This window comes from Schistocerca piceifrons, chromosome 9 (genome assembly GCF_021461385.2).
Source record: "Schistocerca piceifrons isolate TAMUIC-IGC-003096 chromosome 9, iqSchPice1.1, whole genome shotgun sequence".
Classification (NCBI taxonomy): Eukaryota; Metazoa; Arthropoda; class Insecta; order Orthoptera; family Acrididae; genus Schistocerca; species Schistocerca piceifrons.
Genome location: NC_060146.1, coordinates 98,179,991 through 98,202,448, shown reverse-complemented (window position 1 = coordinate 98,202,448; position 22,458 = coordinate 98,179,991). Strand labels below are relative to the sequence as shown.

Below are 22,458 nucleotides of genomic sequence, written 5' to 3'. Positions count from 1 at the left end.
GAATGTCACCAACAATACTGAAATGAAACTGCATACAAAAACCTAAAACTGCAAGGTATATTGTCCCCAGTGCTATATTACGAAAAGACTTAAAAAATGGCCGGCCGGTGTGGCCAAGCGGTTAAAGGCGCTACAGTCTGGAACCGCGTGACCGCTACGGTCGCAGGTTCGAATCCTGCCTCGGGCATGGATGTGTGTGATGTCCTTAGGTTAGTTAGGTTTAAGTAGTTCTAAGTTCTAGGGGACTGATGACCTTAGAAGTTAAGTCCCATAGTGCTCAGAGCCGTTTGAACCATTTTTGAACTTAAAAAATGGTATTTATAAAGAAGAGACATTTAAAACTTGAATGATACAGATTTTTTATAATGTACCCGTAAAATAATAATTTCTCTGTGTAAGTTTCGAGTGCAAAGAAATATAACAAAATGATCTAAAGAGACAACTAGATACGCTCTTTTGTTAATTTTTTAGTCGTTTCACTTCTTCTCTTGTCTCGGTTGCGTGTAGACGGACATCTTGCGAGTGCTGGCAAATGTAAGCATATTTGTATGAATTAAGCAGATAATATATTGATTTAATATTATTGTTCACTTTTAATTTGTAAGAGGTCATCCCGATTTCATGTCCGCCTTCCTTGAATTAACCTGCATTCAAGTAATTTACAGTTCAACAATCGCAGCGGCCGATGCAGCCAACGACGCCATTACGTGGCGATATTAAATAATAAAAAATTAGCGGAAGCGAAAAACTCGCCCGCCATTAACATAATATTCATTTTTCTCCACAGCCGCACGAAGTTGCAGAAATACGTAGCTTTAACGTTCTTATTTTCAGTACCACAGCCGAGAGCCAGAGCCAGGACTCCAATGCAATGGTTAACGGAGGTAAGAAAAAATACTCTCGCGCGTGTGTGGGCCGCAATTGTAATTAATAACTAAACGTTTTTTGATTTAAAGTGAACTGACTAGCCGAGGAAATTAATATGAAAACTTTATTCCATTGTTCCACTTACATGCTCCTGTTTTAAGATTCAGTGAGTCTAACGTTCATTAACGTAGCAAATAATTTATACTGAAGATTAATATTGTTAAAAAGGAGAACTTCGCAAAAGCATTTAATCGTAAATCAAAATTGAATGAAATATCATTTTTATTAAGGCCCACCACGTAAGTCGGCAATAATCAAAATAAAAATAAAAATAATAATAATAATATATTAAATTACGATGGCCGACGGACGTGAGAAATGCCCATACTATATTTCACTAGTCAAGGTAAGAACTGAAGTAAATTGCCACATTATTATGTAAATTAAAAAGGGAGTTAGACTATGAGCTACACAGGAATGGCATACCGTATCTGATAGTTAATGACATGTACACATGCCGTTGTTAGGAGTCGTCAGTCGCGTTTTCTCTGGCATTCCGCTAGGTTTTTGCAATTTCTTTTTTTCCAATGTTTAGCTGGAGTCAGCACAGACAAATGCTGCTCATCACTTTTTTAAGCAACGCCAAACGTCAATGGAAAGCGTAAGTTTATTTTCCATTGCAAATAAAATTTTATGTGCCCAATCGGCAGAGCGGTCGCAAATTAGTCTAGTGCGATATTCCTTTTATCGATGTGTATTAACGGGGGCCGTAAAACACGAAGAATAGCCAGTCCCCCAGCACCGCTCTGGCCCACTGCGTCTGCTCCCACGTGCAGCAGCACTTCTTAGTAGCAGCTGGAGTACTGGTTAATCTTCGTGTTTATAACTGTTGCTGTTACGAGAGTCACTCCAAAAGAAATATACACTATTTTTGTAAAAATATAGTTTTCATTCTGCACATCTGAAAGTTTCACAGTGTGTAGATACATCCTTCCCGCTTGTTTTCAAACTTAGTTCAACCTGCTCCCGTGAGTGGCGCCGTCACGGCATGCCTTCAAGATGGCTGCTACACTTGATGTTCGTCAGAAGCAACGTGCTGTCATAGAATTCCTGTGCAGTCAAAACGAGACAGTGGGAAACATCCACAAGAGATCGAAAAAGGTGTACGGAGATGCTTCTGTCGATCGCAGTACAGTTGGTCGGCGGGCAAGCAGCTTACGTGATGAAAGCGGGCACGGCAATATTGAGGATTGTCCTCGCAGTGGCAGGCCTCGTACTGCACACACTCCAGACAATGTGCAGAGAGTTAACGAATTGGTGACTGCTGACAGATGCATCACAGTCAACGAATTGTCACGCTACATTGGGATAGGGGAAGGAAATATTTGTAGAATACTGAAAGTGTTGGCGTTAAAAAAGATTTGTGCCAGGTGGGTTCCCAGGATCTTGATAGTGGCTCGCAAAGAAACAAGAAAAACGGTACGCAGCGAACTTTTGGAACAGTACGAGAATGGTGGACATGAATTTCTTGGAAGAATTGTGACAGGTGATGAAACATGGCTCCATTATTTTTCACCAGAGATGATGAGGCAATCAATGGAGTGGCATCATGCAAATTCGCCCAAGAAAAAAAAATTCAAAACCACACCTTCTGCTGGAAAAGTTACGGCTACAGTGTTTCTCGATTCCGAAGGACTCTTGCTTGTGGATATCGTGCCAAGTGGAACCACCAAAAATTCTGATGCATACGTGACGACACTGAAGAAACCTCAAGCTCGACTGTGTCGTGTTCGACCACATCGGCAAAAGCAGGATGTTTTGCTGTTGCACGACAATGCACGGCCACATGTCAGTCAAAAAACTATGGAAGCGATCACAAAACTCGGATGGACAACACTGAAACAGCCGCCTTACAGTCCTGACCTGGCTCCATGTGACTATCATCTCTTTGGGAAACTGAAAGACTCTCTTCGTGGAACAAGATTTGAAGGTGATGACTCCCTTTCGCACACTGCCAAACAGTGGCTCCAACATGTTGGTCCAGAATTTTACCATGCGGGTATACAGACACTGGTTCCAAGATGGCGTAAGGTCGTTGAGAGGGACGGAAATTATGTGGAGAAATGAAAATATTGTTAGTAAAGTATGTATCTACACACTGTAAAACTTTCAAACATGTAGAGTAAAAGATGGATTTAAAAAAAAATAGTGTGCATTTATTTTGGAGTAACCATCGTAATATGCACGAATAAAGCACTAGACTACTCTATAGAGCACGTAAAATTCCATTTTAAAATCATTCCGTTTGTAACAGGAAACAAACCTACGCCCCCCGTCGACGCTGGCCATCGCGTGAGACACTTGATAAGCAGCATTTGTCTGGGCTCACTCCGGCTATACCTTGCAAAAACTAAACTTCAAATACCTGTTGCAACAAGAGAGAAATAGCGCCTGATGAACCAAGGGAGACACATCCAATATGCGGGGTGTAAACGATATAAGCTGCCAAAAAATCATGGCAGTAGATCACAAGTAATTAATTTAAAAGTCTAGTAACATGATTGTCCCTTTCCTGCGGTTGTCCCAGGTCACTGTTTTTGGACATGTTGACATTGGACAGCGCACCCGGATTAGATGTGACTTGTGGAAATAATTACGTACAGAGGTCCGCCTGTTTAGCTGGGTGGTAACGTGTCTGCCTCCCATGCAGCGGGCCCGCGTTCGATTCCCGAGCATGGTTGTAGATTTTTCTCCACTCGTGGACTGGGTGGTGTGTTGTCCTCACCATCGTTTCATCCTCATCACCGGCAGACAAGTTGCCCACTGTGGCGTCGCCTAAAATGAGATTTGCACTTCGCGGCTGAACTTCCCCGGTTGGGGCCTCCCGGCCAACAATGCCTTACGATCATTTCATTCGTTCTTTATGCACAACAGACTGGGAGAATTCATTAAACAGGATGAAACCTTTACGAGATTGCCTGCTGCACCCCCTGCTACAACACAGCCGCATCGGTTCGTGCGAAAGAACTTGCTCACCTTCTACCAGTAATTTATCGTAGATCACTTGAGCCATGAAAGGTTCGTAACGACTGGAAAAAAACGCAGGTCATTCCCGTTTTTAAGAAAGGCCGTAAGACAGATCCACATGACTATAGACCTATATCGCTGACGTCAATCTGTTGTAAAATTAGGGAAGAAAATTTATGCTCAAGAATTATGATGTTTTTGCAAAATGAACATCTCCTCTATAAAAATGAAAATGGATTCCGCAAACAGAGACCCTGCGAAACTAAGCTCGCTCTGTTCCTCCATGAGATCCACAGCGCAGTGGACAACGACGCTTAGGTTGAGGCCGTGTTCCTTTATTTCAGTAAGGCATTTGACACCGTACCGCATTGCCGTTTAATGAAAAAAATACGAGCTTACGGAGTATCGGAGCAGACCAGCGATTGGATTCAAGACTTTCTTGCAGATATAACTCAACACGTCGCTCTTAACGGAACTAAATGTACAGATTTAAAGGTAATATCCGGAGTACCACAGGGAGGTGTCATAGGACCGTTGCTGTTTACAATCTATATAAATGATCTAGTAGAAAGCGTCGGCTGCTCTTTAAGGCTATTCGTGGATGATGCAGTTGTCTATACCAAAGTAGCAACGCCAGAAGATACTAGGAATTTGCAGAATGACCTGCAAAGAATTGATGAATGGTGCAGGCTTTGGCAGTTGACCCTGAACGTAAATAAATGTAACATATTCCGCATACATAGGAAAAGAAATCCACGATTGTACAGCTACATTATTGATGATGAACAGCGGGGGTCAGCGTTTGCCGTAAAATATATAGGAGTAACTATCCAGAGCGACGTTAAGTGGAACGACCATATAAAACAAATAGTGGGAAAAGCAGACACCAGACTCAAATTCATAGGAAGAATCTTAAGGAAATGTAACTCATCCGCGAAAGAAGTGGCTTATAAGGCGCTTTTTCGCCCGAGTCTTGAGTATCGTTCATCTGTCTGGGACCCCTATCATGGAGGACTGATAGATGAGATACAGAAGATCCAGCGAAGAACGGCGCGTTTCGTCACGGGATCGTTTAGCTGGCGAGAGAGCGTTACGGAGATGCTAAGCAAACTCCACTGGCAGCCGTTACAAGAGAGGCGTTGTGCATCACGGAGAGATTTACTATTGAAATTTCGGGACAGAACTTTGCAGGAGGAGTCGGACAACATATTACTTCCCCTTACATACATCTCGCGTATTGACCACGAGGAGATAATTCGAGGAATTAGAGCTAATACAGAGGCTTACCGACAATCATTCTTCCTTCCCCCGCACTATTAGCGAGTGGTACAGTGTTGGAGGGATCAGATAGTGGTACCGAAAGCACCCTCTGCCACACACCATTAAGTGGCTCGCGGAGTATGATGTAGGTGGAGATTTTCCGCTGCGGATATTGAAATCGCGAGCGTGAGTCGCAAACACGTAGGCAACGACGGCCTGCGTGGTTGAGTCACTGCAATGTTCCAATCCTGGGCAGTCGTCATGTCACCTGTGTTGACGTTATTTCAGCTCTGTTAAGGGGGAAAACCACATTAGTAGGTTAAAAATATGCGATTTTTTTAAATTTCAAAAATCGGTAGGTTAACTATCCAAGAACACCTGTCAAAATTTCAAAGCGAAATTCGCATTCGTTTAGATGTTATGAGCACATTAGGCCGGTTGTTCGTCACAGATTTTTTGGGATTTTTTTGGGTGGTAAGAATTAATTAGAATTTAATCAAATTTTGACATCATTTCATTCATATTTCGAACAGGTTATTGCGAATTTTTTCAATAATTTCAGCCAAAAATAACAAAGTTACGTTGTGATGTCCGCTGAAGGCTTTGAGTATAGTTCTTCAATTGCGTGCAGTATAGTCATTCCGATTTTCATCTGAAATCAAAAAGGTTTTGAGTTTACATTAATTACTTATTTTCTAAGAATATGAACCTCAATGCAGGTGAAAATAATGCAAATTAAGCATTTTGCAGGCGTTGGAACAATTTACTTCGATTTCACTATATTTTTTCTAATTATACAAATAAAAGTACCCTTAAAATCATGATATCATCTCAGATTTAGTTCATATAATTCGTAATTATGTAAAGAATCATAGTATCTTTTTTCATGATGATACGTTCTATACTTTTTGAGTTAGACTGCACTCAAATGTGAAAAAGTCATTTCGAGATAAGCGCGTTTGAAAAATAAATTCGCGGAAACTAGAAATTCAAAGAAGTTAACAATAGCGTAAAATGTTTATCGATTAATCTGCGAGTCCAGCATCATATACCAATCCTTCGTCTTCGTCATAGGCTTCGTTTTGCACTTGCAGCAATGCTTTCGAGCGTTCCGACCTTCCTTCGATTCCAGCTAACTACGTCGCTTCTGTCGGCTCACGCGCTGGTTACCCATTTGTTCGGCATAACTGAAGCTTCGTGTGCCTACTACAATTCCTGCCTCGTTCATCACCATCAGAAGGGATGAATTTCCTTCACTGAATAAGCCCGCTGCTAAATACGATGCCAATTCAACGACTTTCAGTCCGGAGTTCAAGTGTTTATGAGGTGGAATTAAAACTTTCATTCGCAGTTTAAGTGTGGCCACCTAAACATCTCTCCATTAATTCATCCCTTGCTAAATCTTAATATATTGGAAGAATTTCCTTCTGTACTATGAAGGCCGCTTTTTCGGGTCTGGAAAATTTTATTTTATTACTTAACTTCGAGTCCAGGCATATGCTCTTCCTAACGCTACAGTCGTGAAGATAGCCTAAGTGGAGGAAGTCGGGTACACCATCTGTGTGTGAAGCCTGTTAAGTCTCTTGTGTGTGTTCTCGTACGTTAACTGTGTGCATATCGTATACTTGGAGGTGCAGTTCGGGGAGCAGCGCAGCATTTGCGCAAACGACCGTGACAGTTGCGTAAAAGTCACACGCAGCGTGGCCGCTGTACCTTGTCACGTCCGCTACTGCGACGCGCATTCGATTCAGGTCGGACTCACCCCCCTGTCTAGCAGAATAAAGCGCCACATGTTACGTTATTTGAGGTGGTCACTGTTATGTTCAGACTCATTATGTTAATTCATGTCAGACCACGGTGCTTCATGCTTGTTTTTTCGTGATAGCAGTGGAGACGGGTGTGAAACTGGGTTCTACCTTAAAGTCAGGTTTAGTGTAACCTAACAAGGCCTTCGCCTACTGCTAAAGATAATGTCTGTTTTCGATGGGATGACTTTATTCACATTGTGACAGTTCTTACTGCGGGATCGCACTTTGTAATAAACAGCGTAGATATAAACTGCACTATTATTGGCGCAGAAAATTACTTGCATCATTGCTAATTGTAAAGGTCTAGTAACATTCACACATGCAAGTGTTGAGAGAATATTAGTTATGTTTATTATGAGGAGTAGTCAATGAAAACCGGACACCTGCCGCAATGGGACATGGTATGGTTCCATTCAAAAGTAATCACCACATGCGTCAAGACATTTATCCCACTGGGAAACAAAACGATAAATTCCTGTTTCGTAGAATGCGTTTGGCTACTCGCGTTTCCACAACCACACCCACTCGTACACTTCCAGAACCCTTACACAATTGAAACCGACGTACATGCACGTCTTTCTTCAGGTCACCAAAGTTGTGAAAATCACATGGTGAAATATCCAGGCTGTGCAGAGGGATCCCAACCAAATCGCTGGAGCGTAGCCTTCGTCCGATAGGCAGCGTCGAGGGTAGGCATTACAGTGCAACGGAACGATTTTATGCAACAGCATTCCAACAGCCGACCGTTGTGGCCGAGCGGTTCTAGGCGATTCAGTCTGGAACCGCGCAGGTTCGAATCCTGCCTCGGGCATGGATGTGTGTGATGTCCTTAGGTTAGTTAGGTTTAAGTAGTTCTAAGTTTTAGGGGACTGATGACCTCAGATGTCAAGTCCCATAGTGCTCAGAGCCATTTGAACCATTTTGAGCATTCCAACAAGCCAAATGCAAACAGCAATGACGATAGTGGAAACATTCCACATCTACCGCACCAAACAAATCCAAAGCTGTTTGCAGAAGTTCCGCTAAGGTCATGATGACCTGCTCTTTCAACCGCAGGGCCCCTCTACGCATCAGGTTCCTCGCGTGTGGTATCACAATTGATCTCCAATGCTCTGAAGACACTTGCAGAGAACCAGTGCGCCATAAAGTCAAAACGTTCAGGAATGCTGTCAGAGGGATTCATCCTGTTGCACGATAGCGCCCATCCCCATACTGCCAATCGGACAAAGGCTACATTTCAATGATCTGATTAGGAAACACTCCAACATCCTCCGTACAGCCTGGATTTTTCACTGTGCGATTTTCAAGTCTTTGGTGACTTGAAGAAAGACGTGTGGATGTCTGTTTCAGCCAGACGAGGAAGTACAAGAGTGGGAAGTGTTGTAAATCTGTCATTCACTGATCACATTCTATGAAACCGATCTCCAAATGGGGTAATTGTCTTAATACATGTGGTGATTACTTTTGAATGTGACCATTGCACGGTCCCATTGTGGAGGGAGCCTGCTTTTCATTTAATTGTCCCTCATAATTTCGTTCCATTGTGGAGTATGCACCTTTCTTGGCAAATGAAAACTGCGAGCCAGACCGGGCCTCAAGGCTGCAAGCTTTGCCTTTTGCAGACAAGTACTCTTATGTACTGAGCTACCGAGGCACGACTTCCAAACCACTCTCACAACTACACTTCGTCTCTCCTACGTTCTCAGCTTCAGAGAAGACATTCTGCACAACTTTAGGAACTAGTGCTCCTGGAAGAAACGAAGGCAGAACACACTTCGCTGCATAGTGAAAATTCACGTTGGAAACAATCTCCTCAGCTGGGGTGTTGTGTACATAGTTCCGCATAGTCAGCAGGTACACAACTTTCCCAGTAGAGCGCGCCCCGCTAAGCACAACGGCGCAGGCGCAGCACTCATCCGTCTCTGCACCACAAGATGGCGCTGTCTTAGAGACAGACTAAATTCTGCTTCCGCCGATCCACGTATTAATATGTAACGCAGCCAATCAGATTGCTGCTAACGTAGAACCTTTTCTCCTTGCGGATTACACTCGCGCAGTGATACCTGAACGCTCGAGGTATTATAACGCGTGTATAGACCTCCGATTAGTCAGTCTGCATTTGTCTGTAGTCAAGTTTCAGTCTGCGCCTAATAAGATTATGATATTCCTGTACGTAGCCATGAAGACAAATGTATAGACACTTTGTCAAGTATCAGAGATATGTGAGAATAAGATTAACGTACAAAGACCAAAGGAACTTCAGATTGTCAATTGTAAACAGCATCCAGAATCAAGTTAAGTAATTTCTGTGCTTTTTATTATTTTAATAAATATGTGCGAAAATTAATCAAGTTCTGTTTACAGTTGGTCACCGTCAATCTGCTACTCTAAGCGTGCAAGTGGCATTTCTATCGTCTGACCTAACGCCATGGTAAGACCATGAGACATATTGCTGACACTCGCCTACTTCGTTAGAGCAACAAGTCAAATAATCTGATGGTGTGTGTACCGAAGGTCTTACAGTACGCACACCACATGGGGTAAGCCATTTTTTGGGAACATACTTTCTTCCGAGAGTACCGATCCCTGGTATGCTTCCAAACCTGAGTGGAGTTTGGAAAGTAGGGGAGAGTACTGTCGGAAGTAAAGCTGCAAGGGTGGGGCGCGAGTCATTCGTACCTGAGTCGGTAACAGTATTCGTCTGCAAAGGCCAAGATTCCAAATAAGGTTACCAGCCAGCAGTACTGGATTAGTTACATGTAATGCACGGTACATCTTAATTTACCTCTAATTCTTCTCGCATCATACAGATGTAGGTGTCATTCTGTACGCGACGTTTCACCTCCAGGATGTGCTGGTACAGGGCCCGGCATCCGCCCTGCTCGAATGCGGCCTGCAGTTGTACGGGGTCGTGCTGCCCTGCCTTCACGACCCCCAGGTGGCTGAATTCACTTCCCGCCATCAGCAGCACTTCCACAGCAGACCAGCATTTGCGCTCCCAGGCGTACCTCACCGGCGTCCACCCGAGCAGGCCGTCCTCTGCAGACAGTGTGCCCTCCCCCGCGCGTCTGCAGAGTCGCTGCAGCAGAGGGAGCGACCCGCGGGCCACCGCCAGGTGCAGCGCGTTGCGCCCACACGCGTCTGTCTGCCTCCAATCAAAGCCCCCGGCCAGCAGTGCCCTCATCTCACCCTCGTCGCCACCCGACAGGGCCTCCAGCACCGCCTCCAGCAGTGGCCGGCCCCTCACTGCCCTGCGGTCGAAGGACTCTCGAAAGAAATCCAGTCTCCCGTTGAGGTAGGCCTTACGGTACGCCACTGCACGGCTCCGATCTCCGTATCCGAGGAAGCACCACTTGCCGAGGAAGTGTTCGGCGAACGTCCTGTGCAGGAACTCTGGTTTCCTGTAGGAGAACTCGTACACGATTCCGGCTTTCACGAAGTCTCCCCTATCGGACGGTGACATTGCCGGTACGTCTGCGCTGTGCAACAGAACCGACGCCGCGAGGAGCATCAGCTGTTCTTCGTGCTTCTGCTGCGCCTTCTCGACCTCTCTCCTCTTCCCGGGAGCGGAAAAGTTGTCACCCCATTTTTCCTCGTACAGCCTTCTGAATTTATTTTGGAAGAAAGCTTCGTACAGAGTCACAATGTCATACGTCTCATCAATTTCCTGCGACAGATTTACAAACATTTCAGCAAACAGAGGGATCCTCAGAAGATTCCTCAAGTTCTTGTTGAGACCACTGATGGCTGGGATGTTTCCCTTCGAGGAATGGCTCGTGAAGAAATATTCTAGCTCCGATTCACTGAAAGGCTCCAGCGTGTGTGCCGACACTCTCATCTGAGCCTCTAAGAGCTTCACCGGTTCTGGCCTCGTCGTCACCAGGAGCTTTCCCTTGCGTGGAGACAGCAGAGGCAGCACCTCGAGACACTTGTCGACATAGTCGGGGCACACCTCGTCGAAGCCGTCCACGAGACAAACGACTTGCGTGGACTGCAGCAGGCAGTGTCTAAGCAGTGTGTACTCCAGTTCACCTAGAACGCCCTCGTTAAAAACTGTCCACCTCAAGATGTCTTCTGCAGCACTCACACCATTCCTACTGTGATCTAAAACTGCGTAAAACTTAAATAGATTAACTCTCAATAGCCAGCAAGAAGGGACCTTCTCTTTTATTTTTTCCGCCACATGTGACAGCATCTTTGACTTGCCCACTCCGGGCTTCCCCTCCACAATTATTGTGTTGCTGCCGGTACCTTTGACGTGCTCTTTCTCTCGCTGTCGAATCTTAACCAGAGTGGAGAAAAACTCGCCCGTCAACACCCGCTGGTCCACGAGCTTCCTGGGCACGTAGTGCGCGGGCAGAGTTTCCAGCTCCCGGCCCATCCTCAGAGGCTGTGACAGCTGTGCTAGAGCCAGCAAGAGTGCCGGCTCACCGTCCAGCAGTGACTGGAGGGCGTCGACGTCCGCCACCAGGTCCTGCAGGCGGCATCCGTAGCGGTCCCCGTTTAACGCGACACTAATGTTCAGGAAGTCGTTCCAGCTGTCGCCGCTGATGTCGGCTGTGCGGCAAGTGTCGCTGAAGCAGTGGCTGCCCCTCCACGACACAACGACGAAGCGGCGATGACTTCGGTGTTCACTTTGCATCTCGTTCGTAAGCTCATCCAGAATCGCAGAGCTATCTTCAGTCTCATCATCTACAATCACCTGAAGATAGTTGAAATAGATCAGTTAGACACAAGTATATTCAAAAATCATTTTTTTTTAAATACAGCTTGCTTAATTATTTCATAATTTTCGCATATTGAAATTTACACTACTTATTCACAACATAAAACAGCTTTAAATGCCTTGTTTCTCTTCAGAAGAATCAATTAACACATTTTTGTTCTATCTCTGTATGATTCCATTTTCAATTCGTAGTAATTAAACTTGATAAGATCTATTGGCACTAAGAACCACCATTACTCCCAGTGAACTAATACACTATGTGGTCAAAAGTATACGGACAAAAACATAGGTTTTTCATGTTAGGTGCATTGGGCTGCCACCTGCTGCCAGGTACTCCATATCTGAGTCCTAAGTAGGCATTAGACATCGTCAGAGAGCCGAATGGGGCGCTCCGCGGAACTCACGAACTTTGAACGTGGTCAGGTGATTTTCACTTGTGTCATACGTCTGTAAGCGAGATATCAACACTCCTTAACATCCCTAGGTCCACTGTCTGCGATGTCATACTGAAGTGGAGATGTTGTGTACATAGTTCCACATAGTCAGTGTGTACACAACTTTCCCACTAGAGTGCGCCCCGCTAAGCACAACAGCGCAGGCGCAACGCTCGTCCGTCTCCGCACTACATGATGGCGCTGCCATAGAGACAGACCAAATTCTGCTTCCACCAATCCGCGTACTAATATGTAACGCAGCCAATGAGATTGCTGCTAACGTAGAACCTTTTCCCCTCGCAGACCACACTCGCGCAGTGATACATGAATGCATGAGATATTATAACGAGTGTACAGACCTCTAATTAGTCAGTCTGCATTTGTCTGCCCCAGTCTGTACCAGTCTGCATTAGTCTGTACCAGTCTATAGTCAAGTTTCAGTCTGCGCCTAATAAGATTACCATATTCCTGTACATAGCCATGAAGATAAATGTATAGACACTTTTGTCAAGTATCAGAGATATATGTGAGAATAAAATTAACATACCAATACCAAAGGAACTTCAGATTGTCAATTGTAAATAGCATCCAGAACCAAGTTAAGTAATTTTTATGCTTGTTATTATTTTAATAAATGTGTGTGAAAATTAATCAAGTTCTGTTTAAAGTTGGTCACCGTCAATCTGCTACTCTAAGCGTGCAAGTGGCATTTCTATCGTCTGACCTAACGGCAGAAGATAAACACGCACCGATAAGACCACGAGACATACTGCTGACACTCGCCTACTTTGTTAGAGCGACAAGTCAAATAATCTGATGGTGTGTGTAGTGAAGGCCTTACAGTACGCACACCACAGGAGACGTGAAGGGACACGTACAGCACAAACGTGTATAGCCCACCTCGTCTGTTGACTGACAGAGGCCGCCAAGAATTCAAGAGGGTTGTAATGTGTAATAGGCAGATATCTATACAGACCATCACACAGGAGTTCCAAACTGCATCATGATCCACTGCAAATACTATGACAGTTAGGCGGGAGGTGAGGAAACTTGTATTTCATGGTCGAGCGGCTGCTCTTATACCACACATCACACCGGTAAATGCCAAGCGACGCCTCGCTTGGTGTATGGAGCGTAAAACATTGGACTAATGAAAAGTGGAAAAACGTTGTGTGGAGAGACGAATCACGATGCACAATGTGGCGATCCGATGGCAGGGTGTGGGTATGGCGAATGCCCGGTGAACGTCATCTGCCAGCGTGTGTAGTGCCAACAGTAAAATTCGGAGGCGGTGATGTTATGGTGTGGTCGTGTTTTCCATGGAGGGGGCTTGTACCCCTTGTTGTTTTGCATGGCACTATCACAGCACAGGCCTACATTGATGTTTTAAGCATCTTCTTGCTTCCCACTGTTGAAGAGCAATTCGGCGATGGCGATTGCATCCTTCAACACGATCGAGCACCTGTTTATAACGCACGGCCTGTGGCGGAGTGGTTACACGACAATAACATCCCCGTAATGGACTAGCCTGAACAGAGTCCTGACCTGAATACTATAGAACACCTTTGGAACGTTTCGGAACGGCGACTTCGTGTCAGGCCTCACTGACCGACATCGATACCTCTCCTCAGTGCAGTACTCCGTGAAGAATGGGCTGCCATTCCCCAAAAAACCTTCGAGCACCTGGTTGAACGTATGCCTACGAGAGTGGAAGCTGTCATCAAGGTTAAGCGTGGGCCAACACCAAACTGAATTCCAGCATTACCGATGGAGGCCGCCACGAACTTGTAAGTCATTTTTAGTCAGGTGTCCGGATACTTTTGATCACACAGTGTAGATTTTGTGGGGGACAAGAGCACTGAAATAGTCTGTGTTAGGCGAAACAGTTTATTGTAGAAATATTCCATTCAACACCTATTTTAGTAATACTGTATGTTTCTAGCACTAGTGCTCTTATAACACTCCATAAAATCAGTATCTTGTAAAAGTGATTTAAATGTTCAAGGAAGTCATATTTTGTGACTCAATAAACGACACAAAAATATCTTACAATGTTTCAGTGCTAACTACAATGATCGCTTCACTGTATAGTATTTAATAAAAGTAAACTAGAAAACAGTTCTGCTTAGTGGGCCATAGACAACTGTAATGCTAAAACAATTTCGGTAAATATGAAGCAGTTGGAGGTCAAAGGCATACTTGCCAGAATATGTTCGTTTCGAATCTATTACTCAGAAATAAAAAATGTATCCTAGGGGATAAGTTTTCACCTTCGTAGACTTTAAATAAGCTTATGACTCAGTGGACCGTAACAGCCCCTTCAAAAATCTAAAGGAGTTAGGCCTAGACCTCAAAGTCAGTGCACGTATTAGACAAACACTAGATTGTGCAAAATCTAACGTAAGGTTCAGGGAAAATTTTCAGCATACAGTAATGTGACAAGATGGTGGAGTGTATCCATTAATTTCCGTCTGTCCCTCTCAAAACTTTTCGAAAACTTGAACAAATCAAAGGTTAAAATGTAACAAAGATTCAAGTTAAGAAGAGCCATTACCATGGTAGTCAGATTAGCTCTTGCATAATAACCTATTATTCTGATTTGGAACATTCCAACAGATCACAGAGAGTACATATTCTTAAAGAAACAAAAGAAAGGGAAAGAATTCGTACCTCGTCATAAAAGGAAACGTTAGTGTTTGGCATCCAAAAAAAGAGAGAGCTTCCCTATTTTTTGGCGAAATCATTTAAGACACTAGCATATAAAATATTGTTTATGAAATTCAGTACCGCAAAAACTGAAACAGCAAGATATTTACGATAAAAGATGCATCAGAAAATGGACAAAGCTAAGAGGCTGTAATATGATAATCAAATACTATTGTTTTATGGAGCTGAAACGTTCATTTTAAACAGATGCACTGAATAAATCCAAAAATATCTGGGGAAGCTGTGGAGTTCTGCAAAACTCCCAACAAAGCTAAAACTGGAACAATGTAATTGATCACTGTAGTAAAAGAGGCCTGTAAGAAGAAGAGGTGACACAACGGGAAAGAAAATTTTGTAGCAGAAAATTCATGGCCACGTAGTCAGATAGTCGTTAGGTGTTTATTGCCTAATTTTCAGCTTTCTCGTGTTTATTTCCAGATGAGCTGGCCTTTGGAGACCTTCAGTAATTTAAGACTGTAGTAATTTTCATTAAGGAATTCAGTGCTACAGATCTCCTACACTGGCCGTACACCACTGGTGATCGTCGAGGGGACACTGAATAGTGCACGGTACATCCAAACCGTCATCGAACCCATTGTTCTACCATTCCTAGACCGGCAAGGGAACATGCTGTTCCAACAGGACAATGCACGTCCGCATGTATCCCGTGCCACCCAACGTGCTCTAGAAGGTGTAGGTCAACTACCCTGACCAGCAAGATCTCCGGATCTGTCCCCCATTGAGCATGTTTGGGACTGGATGAAGCGTCGTCTCACGCGGTCTGCACGTCCAGCACGAACGCTAGTCCAACTGAGGCGCCAGGTGGAAATGGCATGGCAAGCCGTTCCACAGGACTACATCCAGCATCTCTACGATCGTCTCCATGGGAGAATAGCAGCCTGCATTGCTGCGAAAGGTGGATATACACTGTACTAGTGCCGACATTGTGCATGCTCTGTTGCCTGTGTCTATGTACCTGTGGTTCTGTCAGTGTGATCATGTGATGTATCTGACCCCAGGAATGTGTCAATAAAGTTTCCCCTTCCTGGGACAATGAATTGACGGTGTTCTTATTTCAATTTCCAGGAGTGTATGTCCTTTTGTACATGACTGTATACGTAACCAATTGTATATTATATTGTTATGTAGATAACTTCATCTGTATTACACTTTGTGTGCAACGCACCTCAGCAATTACAACATACGATGTGACATATGTAAACTGTGAAAGAAAAATCTGCGTGTGGACACTGTGGACATGAAAGTGGAATTCTTTATGTCAAAAAACACGAACATTTTTTATGACATAAACATTTCGGGGGCCAATATAGCGTCCCCAGTGCCAAATTTTTTATCATGTAGCCGTAAAATAATAATTTCTCTGTGTAGGTTTAGATTGCAAAGAAATAATTTATGACAGAATGATCTAAAGAGACGACAAGATACGCTCTTTTGTTAATTTTTTAGTCGACTTCACTTCTTCTTTTCTCTTGAATGTGTCTAGAGGGACATCTTGCGTGTGCTGACAAATGTAAGCATATTTGTATGAGTTAAGCATATAATATACCGATTTAATATTATTGTGCACTTTTAATTTGTAAGAGGTGATCCCGATTTCATGTCCGCCTTCCTTGAATTAACCTGCATTCAAGTAAATTACAGCTCAACAATGCAGCGGCCGATGCAGCCAACGACGCCATTACGTGGCGAATTTAACTTATGAAAAATTAGCGGAAGCGGAAAACTCGCCCGCTATTAGCATAATATTAATTTTTCTCCACAGCCGCACGAAGTTGCAGAAATACTTAGCTTTAAGATTCTTATTTTCAGTACCATAGCCGAGAGCCAGAGCCAGGACTCCGACTACAATACAATGGTTGAAGGAGGTAAGAAAAATACTCTCGCGCGTGTGTGGGCCGCAATTTTAATTAATAACTAAAGATTTCTTGCTTTAAAGTGAACTGACTAGCCGAGGAAATTAATATGAAAAGTTTATTACATTGTTCAACTTAAATATCATTTTTATTAAGTCCCACCACGTAAGTCGGCAACAATCAAAAAATAATAATAACAATAATAATATATATATTAAATTACGACGGCCGACGGACGCGAGAGCGCTTTTTATTGTTCATGAAAACCACACATTGAATGTTGTACCACCATACAGCGAGACCTTCAGAGGTGGTGGTCCAGATTGTTGTACACACCAGTACCTCTAATACCCAATAGCACGCCCTCTTGCATTGATGCACGCCTGTATTCGTTGTGGCGTACTATCCACAAGTTCATCAAAGCACTTTTGGTCCAGATTGTCCCACTCCTCATCGGCGATTCGGCGTAGATCCCTCAGAGTGGTTGGTGGGTCACGTCACCCATAAACAGCCCTTTTCAATCTTTCCCAGGCATGTTCGAAAGGGTTCATGTCTGGAGAACATGGTGGCCACTCTAGTTAAGCGATGTCGCTATCCGGAAGGAAGTCATTCACAAGATGTGCGCACGATGGGGGCGCGAATTGTTGCCCATGAAGACGAATGCCTCCCCAATATGCTGCCGATATGGTCGCAATATCGGTCAGAGGATGTCATTCGCGTATCGTACAGCCGATATGGCACCTTCCATGACTACCAGCGGCGTACGTCGGCACCACATAATGCGACCCCGAAACAGCAGGGAACGTCCACCTTGCTGCACTCGCTGGGCAGTGTATCTAAGGCGTTCAGCCTGACCGTGTTGCCTCCAAACTCGTCTCCAACGATTGTCTGGTTGAAGGCATCTGCGACAGTCATCAGTGAAGAGAACTTGATGCCAATACTGAGCGGTCCATTCTGCATGTTGTTGGGCCCATCTATACCGCAAAGATGGACCACGCCATGGACATCGGGAGTGAAGTTGCGCATCATGCAGCGTATTGCGCACAGTTTAAGTCGTAACACGGCGTCCTGTTGCTGCACGACAAGCATTATTCAACATGATGGCGTTGCTGTCAGGGTTCCTCCGAGCCATAAGCCGCAAGTAGCGGTCATCCACTGCAGTAGTAGCCCTTGGGCGGCTTGAACTACGAATGTAATTAACAGTTCCTGTCTCTCTGTATCTACTCCATGTCCGAGCAAAATCGCTTTGGTGCACTGCGAGATGCATGGACACTTCCCTTGTTGAGAGCCCTTCCTGGCACAAAGTAACAACACGGACGCGATCGAATCGCGGTAATGACCGTCTAGGCATGGTTGAACTACAGTCAACACGAGCCATGTACCTCCGTCCTGGTGGAATGGTTGGAACTGATTGGCTGTCGAACCCCCTCCGTCTAATACGTGCTGCTGATGCATGGTTTTTTACATCTTTGGGCCGGTTTAGTGATATCTCTGAACAGTCATAGGAACTGTGTCTGTGATAAAATATCCAGAGTCAACGTCTATCTTCAGGAGTTCTGGGAACTGGGGTGATGCAAAACGTTTTTTGGTATAGAGAGGGAGAGAGACACACATACACACTCATAAGTCATGCTCAGCCTACAGGCGTCACTGGATGCGGATATGGAGGGGCTTGTGGTCAAAGCAACTTATCTTGATGGATTTCTCCATTTACAGCCCATATCTTTGCTAGGATGATCCCCTGTTACCAAGTCACGCGCTCGCAACACCACTAGGTGGCATCCTACGTCATGTGGTGAGCACACCGCTCTCCTGGCCGTATGTCTGTTTCCAAGACTGAAGCCACTACTTTTCTATCAAGTAGCACCTCAGTTTGCCTTACCAGGGCTGAGTGCACCCCGTTTGCCAACAGTGCATGGCAAACCGGATGGTCAGCCATCTAAGCTTCTTCCAAACTGTTGGATTGGATGCAGAGGACCTGCACCTTGGCTGGCCCATTCCATGGATTTGACGCCTGTAGACTTTATTCTGTGGGGAAAGCTGAAAGATGTAGTCTACAAGGACATAGCAACTACACCCGATGATATGCAATGATGTATTACTACAAGTCTGCTGGAATGCTAGCATGTGTGCAGACGTTTTTTCATACCAGACTGGAAGCAGTATTGCCACTGATATTGTCGTTTTGAACACAACCTTTGATGGTCAATTGTCTCAATACTGGTCATAATCCACATAACTAGTGTACACACTTGTGTCGTTTAGTGTGTGCTACCATAGGTATCGTACAACTGTTGGTATAGGGACTTCGCAAAATACGATATCTCATAAAAGATTCTCACTAAAATCCTGCAACAAACACCACTGACATTCTGATTTAGACTACTTTTTGTTTGTTAATGTCAATAGGCACTGTTCCATTCAAAACGTATATGTTCGCACAAAAAATGTACTTTCTAAGTAACAGTAAAACCGGTTTACTGGCTAACAGTACAAGCCCCTGACTAGCAATACATTCTGTGAAAGCCACACATCAATAGCACTTTCCAGTTCCGCAATATTTGTGGTGCAAATTTTAGGTGATACATCCTGTATACAGGGTGTTACAAAAAGGTACGGCCAAACTTTCAGGAAACATTCCACACTCACAAAGATAGAAAATATGTTATGTGGACATGTGTCCGGAAACGCTTACTTTCCATGTTAGAGCTCATTTTATTACTTCTCTTCAAATCACATTAATCATGGAATAGAAACACACAGCAACAGAACGTACCAGCGTGACTTCTAACACTTTGTTACAGGAAATGTTCAAAATGTCCTCCGTTAACGAGGATACATGCATCCACCCTCCGTCGCATGGAATCCCTGATGCGCTGATGCAGCCCTGGAGAATGGCGTATTGTATCACAGCCGTCCACAATACGAGCACGGAGAGTCTCTACATTTGGTACAGGGGTTGCGTAGACAAGAGCTTTCAAATGCCCCCATAAATGCAAGTCAAGAGGGTTGAGGTCAGGAGAGCGTGGAGGCCATGGAACTGGTACGCCTCTACCTATCCATCGGTTACCGAACCTGTTGTTGAGAAGCGTACGAACACTTCGACTGAAATGTGCAGGAGCTCCATCGTGCATGAACCACATGTTGTGTCGTACTTGTAAAGGCACGTGTTCTAGCAGCACAAGTAGAGTATCCCGTATGAACTCATGATAACGTGCTCCATTGAGCGTAGGTGGAAGATCATGGGGCCCAATCAAGACATCACCAACAATGCCTGCCCAAACTTTCACAGAAAGTCTGTGTTGATGACGTGATTGCACATTTGAGTGCGGATTCTCGTCAGCCCACACATGTTGAGTGTGAAAATTTACAATTTGATCACGTTGGAATGAAGCCTCATCCGTAAAGAGAACATTTGCACTGAATTGAGGAATGACACATTGTTGGATGAACCATTCACAGAAGTGTACCCGTGGAGGCCAATCAGCTGCTGATAGTGCCTGCACACGCTGTACATGGTACGGGAAGAACTGGTTCTCCCGTAGCACTCTCCATACAGTGACGTGGTCAACGTTACCTTGTACAACAGCAACTTCTCTGACGCTGACATTAGGGTTATCGTCAACTGCACGAAGAATTGCCTCGTCCATTGCAAGTGTCCTCGTCGTTCTAGGTCTTCCCCAGTCGCGAGTCATAGGCTGGAATGTTCCGTGCTCCCTAAGACGCCGATCAATTGCTTCGAACGTCTTCCTGTCGGGACACCTTCGTTCTGGAAATCTGTCTCGATACAAACTTACCGCGCCACGGCTATTGCCCCGTGCTAATCCATATATCAAATGGGCATCTGCCAACCCCGCATTTGTAAACATTGCACTGACTGCAAAACCACGTTCTTAATGCACACTAACCTGTTGATGCTACGTACTGATGTGCTTGATGCTTGTACTGTAGAGCAATGAGTCGCATGTCAACACAAGCACCAAAGTCAACATTACCTTCCTTCAATTGGGCCAACTGGCGGTGAATCGAGAAAGTACAGTACATACTGACGAAACTAAAATGAGCTCTAACATGGAAATGAAGCGGTTCGGGACACATGTCCACATAACATCTTTCCTTTATTTGTGTGTGAGGACTGTTTCCTGAAAGTTTGGCCGTACCTTTTTGTAACACCCTGTATATGTATTTCATCTGATAAAGTATTAGTTGATTACCATCTCACACTATTTTCAATCTTTTTGATGATGACCAATAGTGGCTGACTGGTTAGCAAAATAAAATATCTTCTTTGATTGCATCAAATCTCAAGTTAAAATAACAATTTCTTACTAGCTTCAATCACTCTGAAACTTACCAGCCATCGGCAGTACGGTCCCCAACAGCGGAGAATCCGGTGTCGCAGCACTCTGAATCGGTCCACAGCCACCATGATGTGCGTTTCATTAGCCAGTGCCTGGTGAATCTTCGTAGCAGAGAGAGCCTCCATTTGCCTTCCTGGAGGCCTCAACCACGCTGGGTTACACGACTCCACGTAGCTCCGAACATTTTCCACGTTGCAGTACTCGAGTCTGGTGGTAACTACTCTGCACTCGGTCACCTCCTTCCTGACGTATTCGTCCACGAGTGCCTGCCATGTGCTCCAAGCACTCGTCAAACACGCACTTTGGTTGTTCATCCAGTCCCTGATGCTCTTGCACAAGCTGTCACACAAGGTTTCGCATAGGTCACCGGCGCCCAGCAATTCTTCCAGCTCCCTGCAAATGTCGCCTACAATGTTATTAGAACTGCTCTGCTGGCACAGCAGGTAGAAATTCTCCACAAAGCTGATGTCCTCATGGACTGCCTTCCAAACCTGTTCGTTGTTCGGTTTGAGCTTGTACAGGTGGCCACCAGCCTCTAGCAGCTCCAGACCTGGGAAGGTGCCCTCATACTGGCGCTCAAGTATGTCGAGGCTACTGTCGCCCAGACAGGCGTTCGTCAACAGGGCGAATGTGGCTCTGTTCGTATCCAGTGTCTGGCTAATATCTCTGTAGGAGGTGCAGTACATGCTGAGCCCGAAGTCGCATTTCGTGGCCTCCGACAGCCACGCGCCACTGTGTACGGTCATGGCCGTCGGGGAGGTCTTGTGCTTGAGCTGGACGAGCAGGGTGTTCACCTCATTTTGTCCCTCAGGTCGCCATACCAACACCACGTCATCGAACTTCCCGGCATCGCCATTGTTGGCACACAACTGGAAGTGTAGCCCATACCGCAGGCAGCGGAGGTAGACCAGGGCCAGCATGCGCTCCTCGTACCGGTCCCCCTCTCCTGTAGAGTGTGGTCCTTTATTGTATTCCAGAGCAGCAGACCTACAACAAGCAAGGTCATAACGATGATGATGATGATTATGACGATGGTTTTCGTGTGCTCAAGGGCGAGGGTAAAACACCCTTGCTGTATATGAATGTATGCATATACGAGGGTAATTCCAAAAGTAAGGCCTCCTATTTTTTCATAAATACACAGACCTGTTTATTTCTACAATGGTTTACGTCAGTTTACAGCTTGGACATTTAGCTATTTTTCGACCTAATCAGCATTTCTGTCGATCCATTTTTGTAGACACTGTAACTAACCTGTTTCTACGGGTTATTACATTATTATTGGGAATGTAAATACTTATTGCTTGTGCAGTTAACGTGAGAAGATTAGGGTTGCCACCGACTCTAACCATACAACTAATCGAAGGTTTGGTTGAGTCGGAAAATAAATTAATT

General features: G+C 44.7%; 1 protein-coding gene across 1 annotated transcript in view; it reads right to left on the bottom strand.

Moving 5' to 3' along the window:
* The window catches only part of LOC124717095, a 68,737-nt gene that overhangs the window by 18,200 nt on the left and 28,079 nt on the right, over positions 1-22,458 (bottom strand). Inside the window, exons 3-4 of the mRNA XM_047243800.1 lie at positions 21,057-22,050; positions 9,748-11,664 (exon numbers count right to left, since the gene is read on the bottom strand). Coding sequence (XP_047099756.1) covers positions 9,748-11,664; positions 21,057-22,050 — 2,911 coding nt within the window. The remainder of the gene's footprint in view (positions 1-9,747; positions 11,665-21,056; positions 22,051-22,458) is intronic.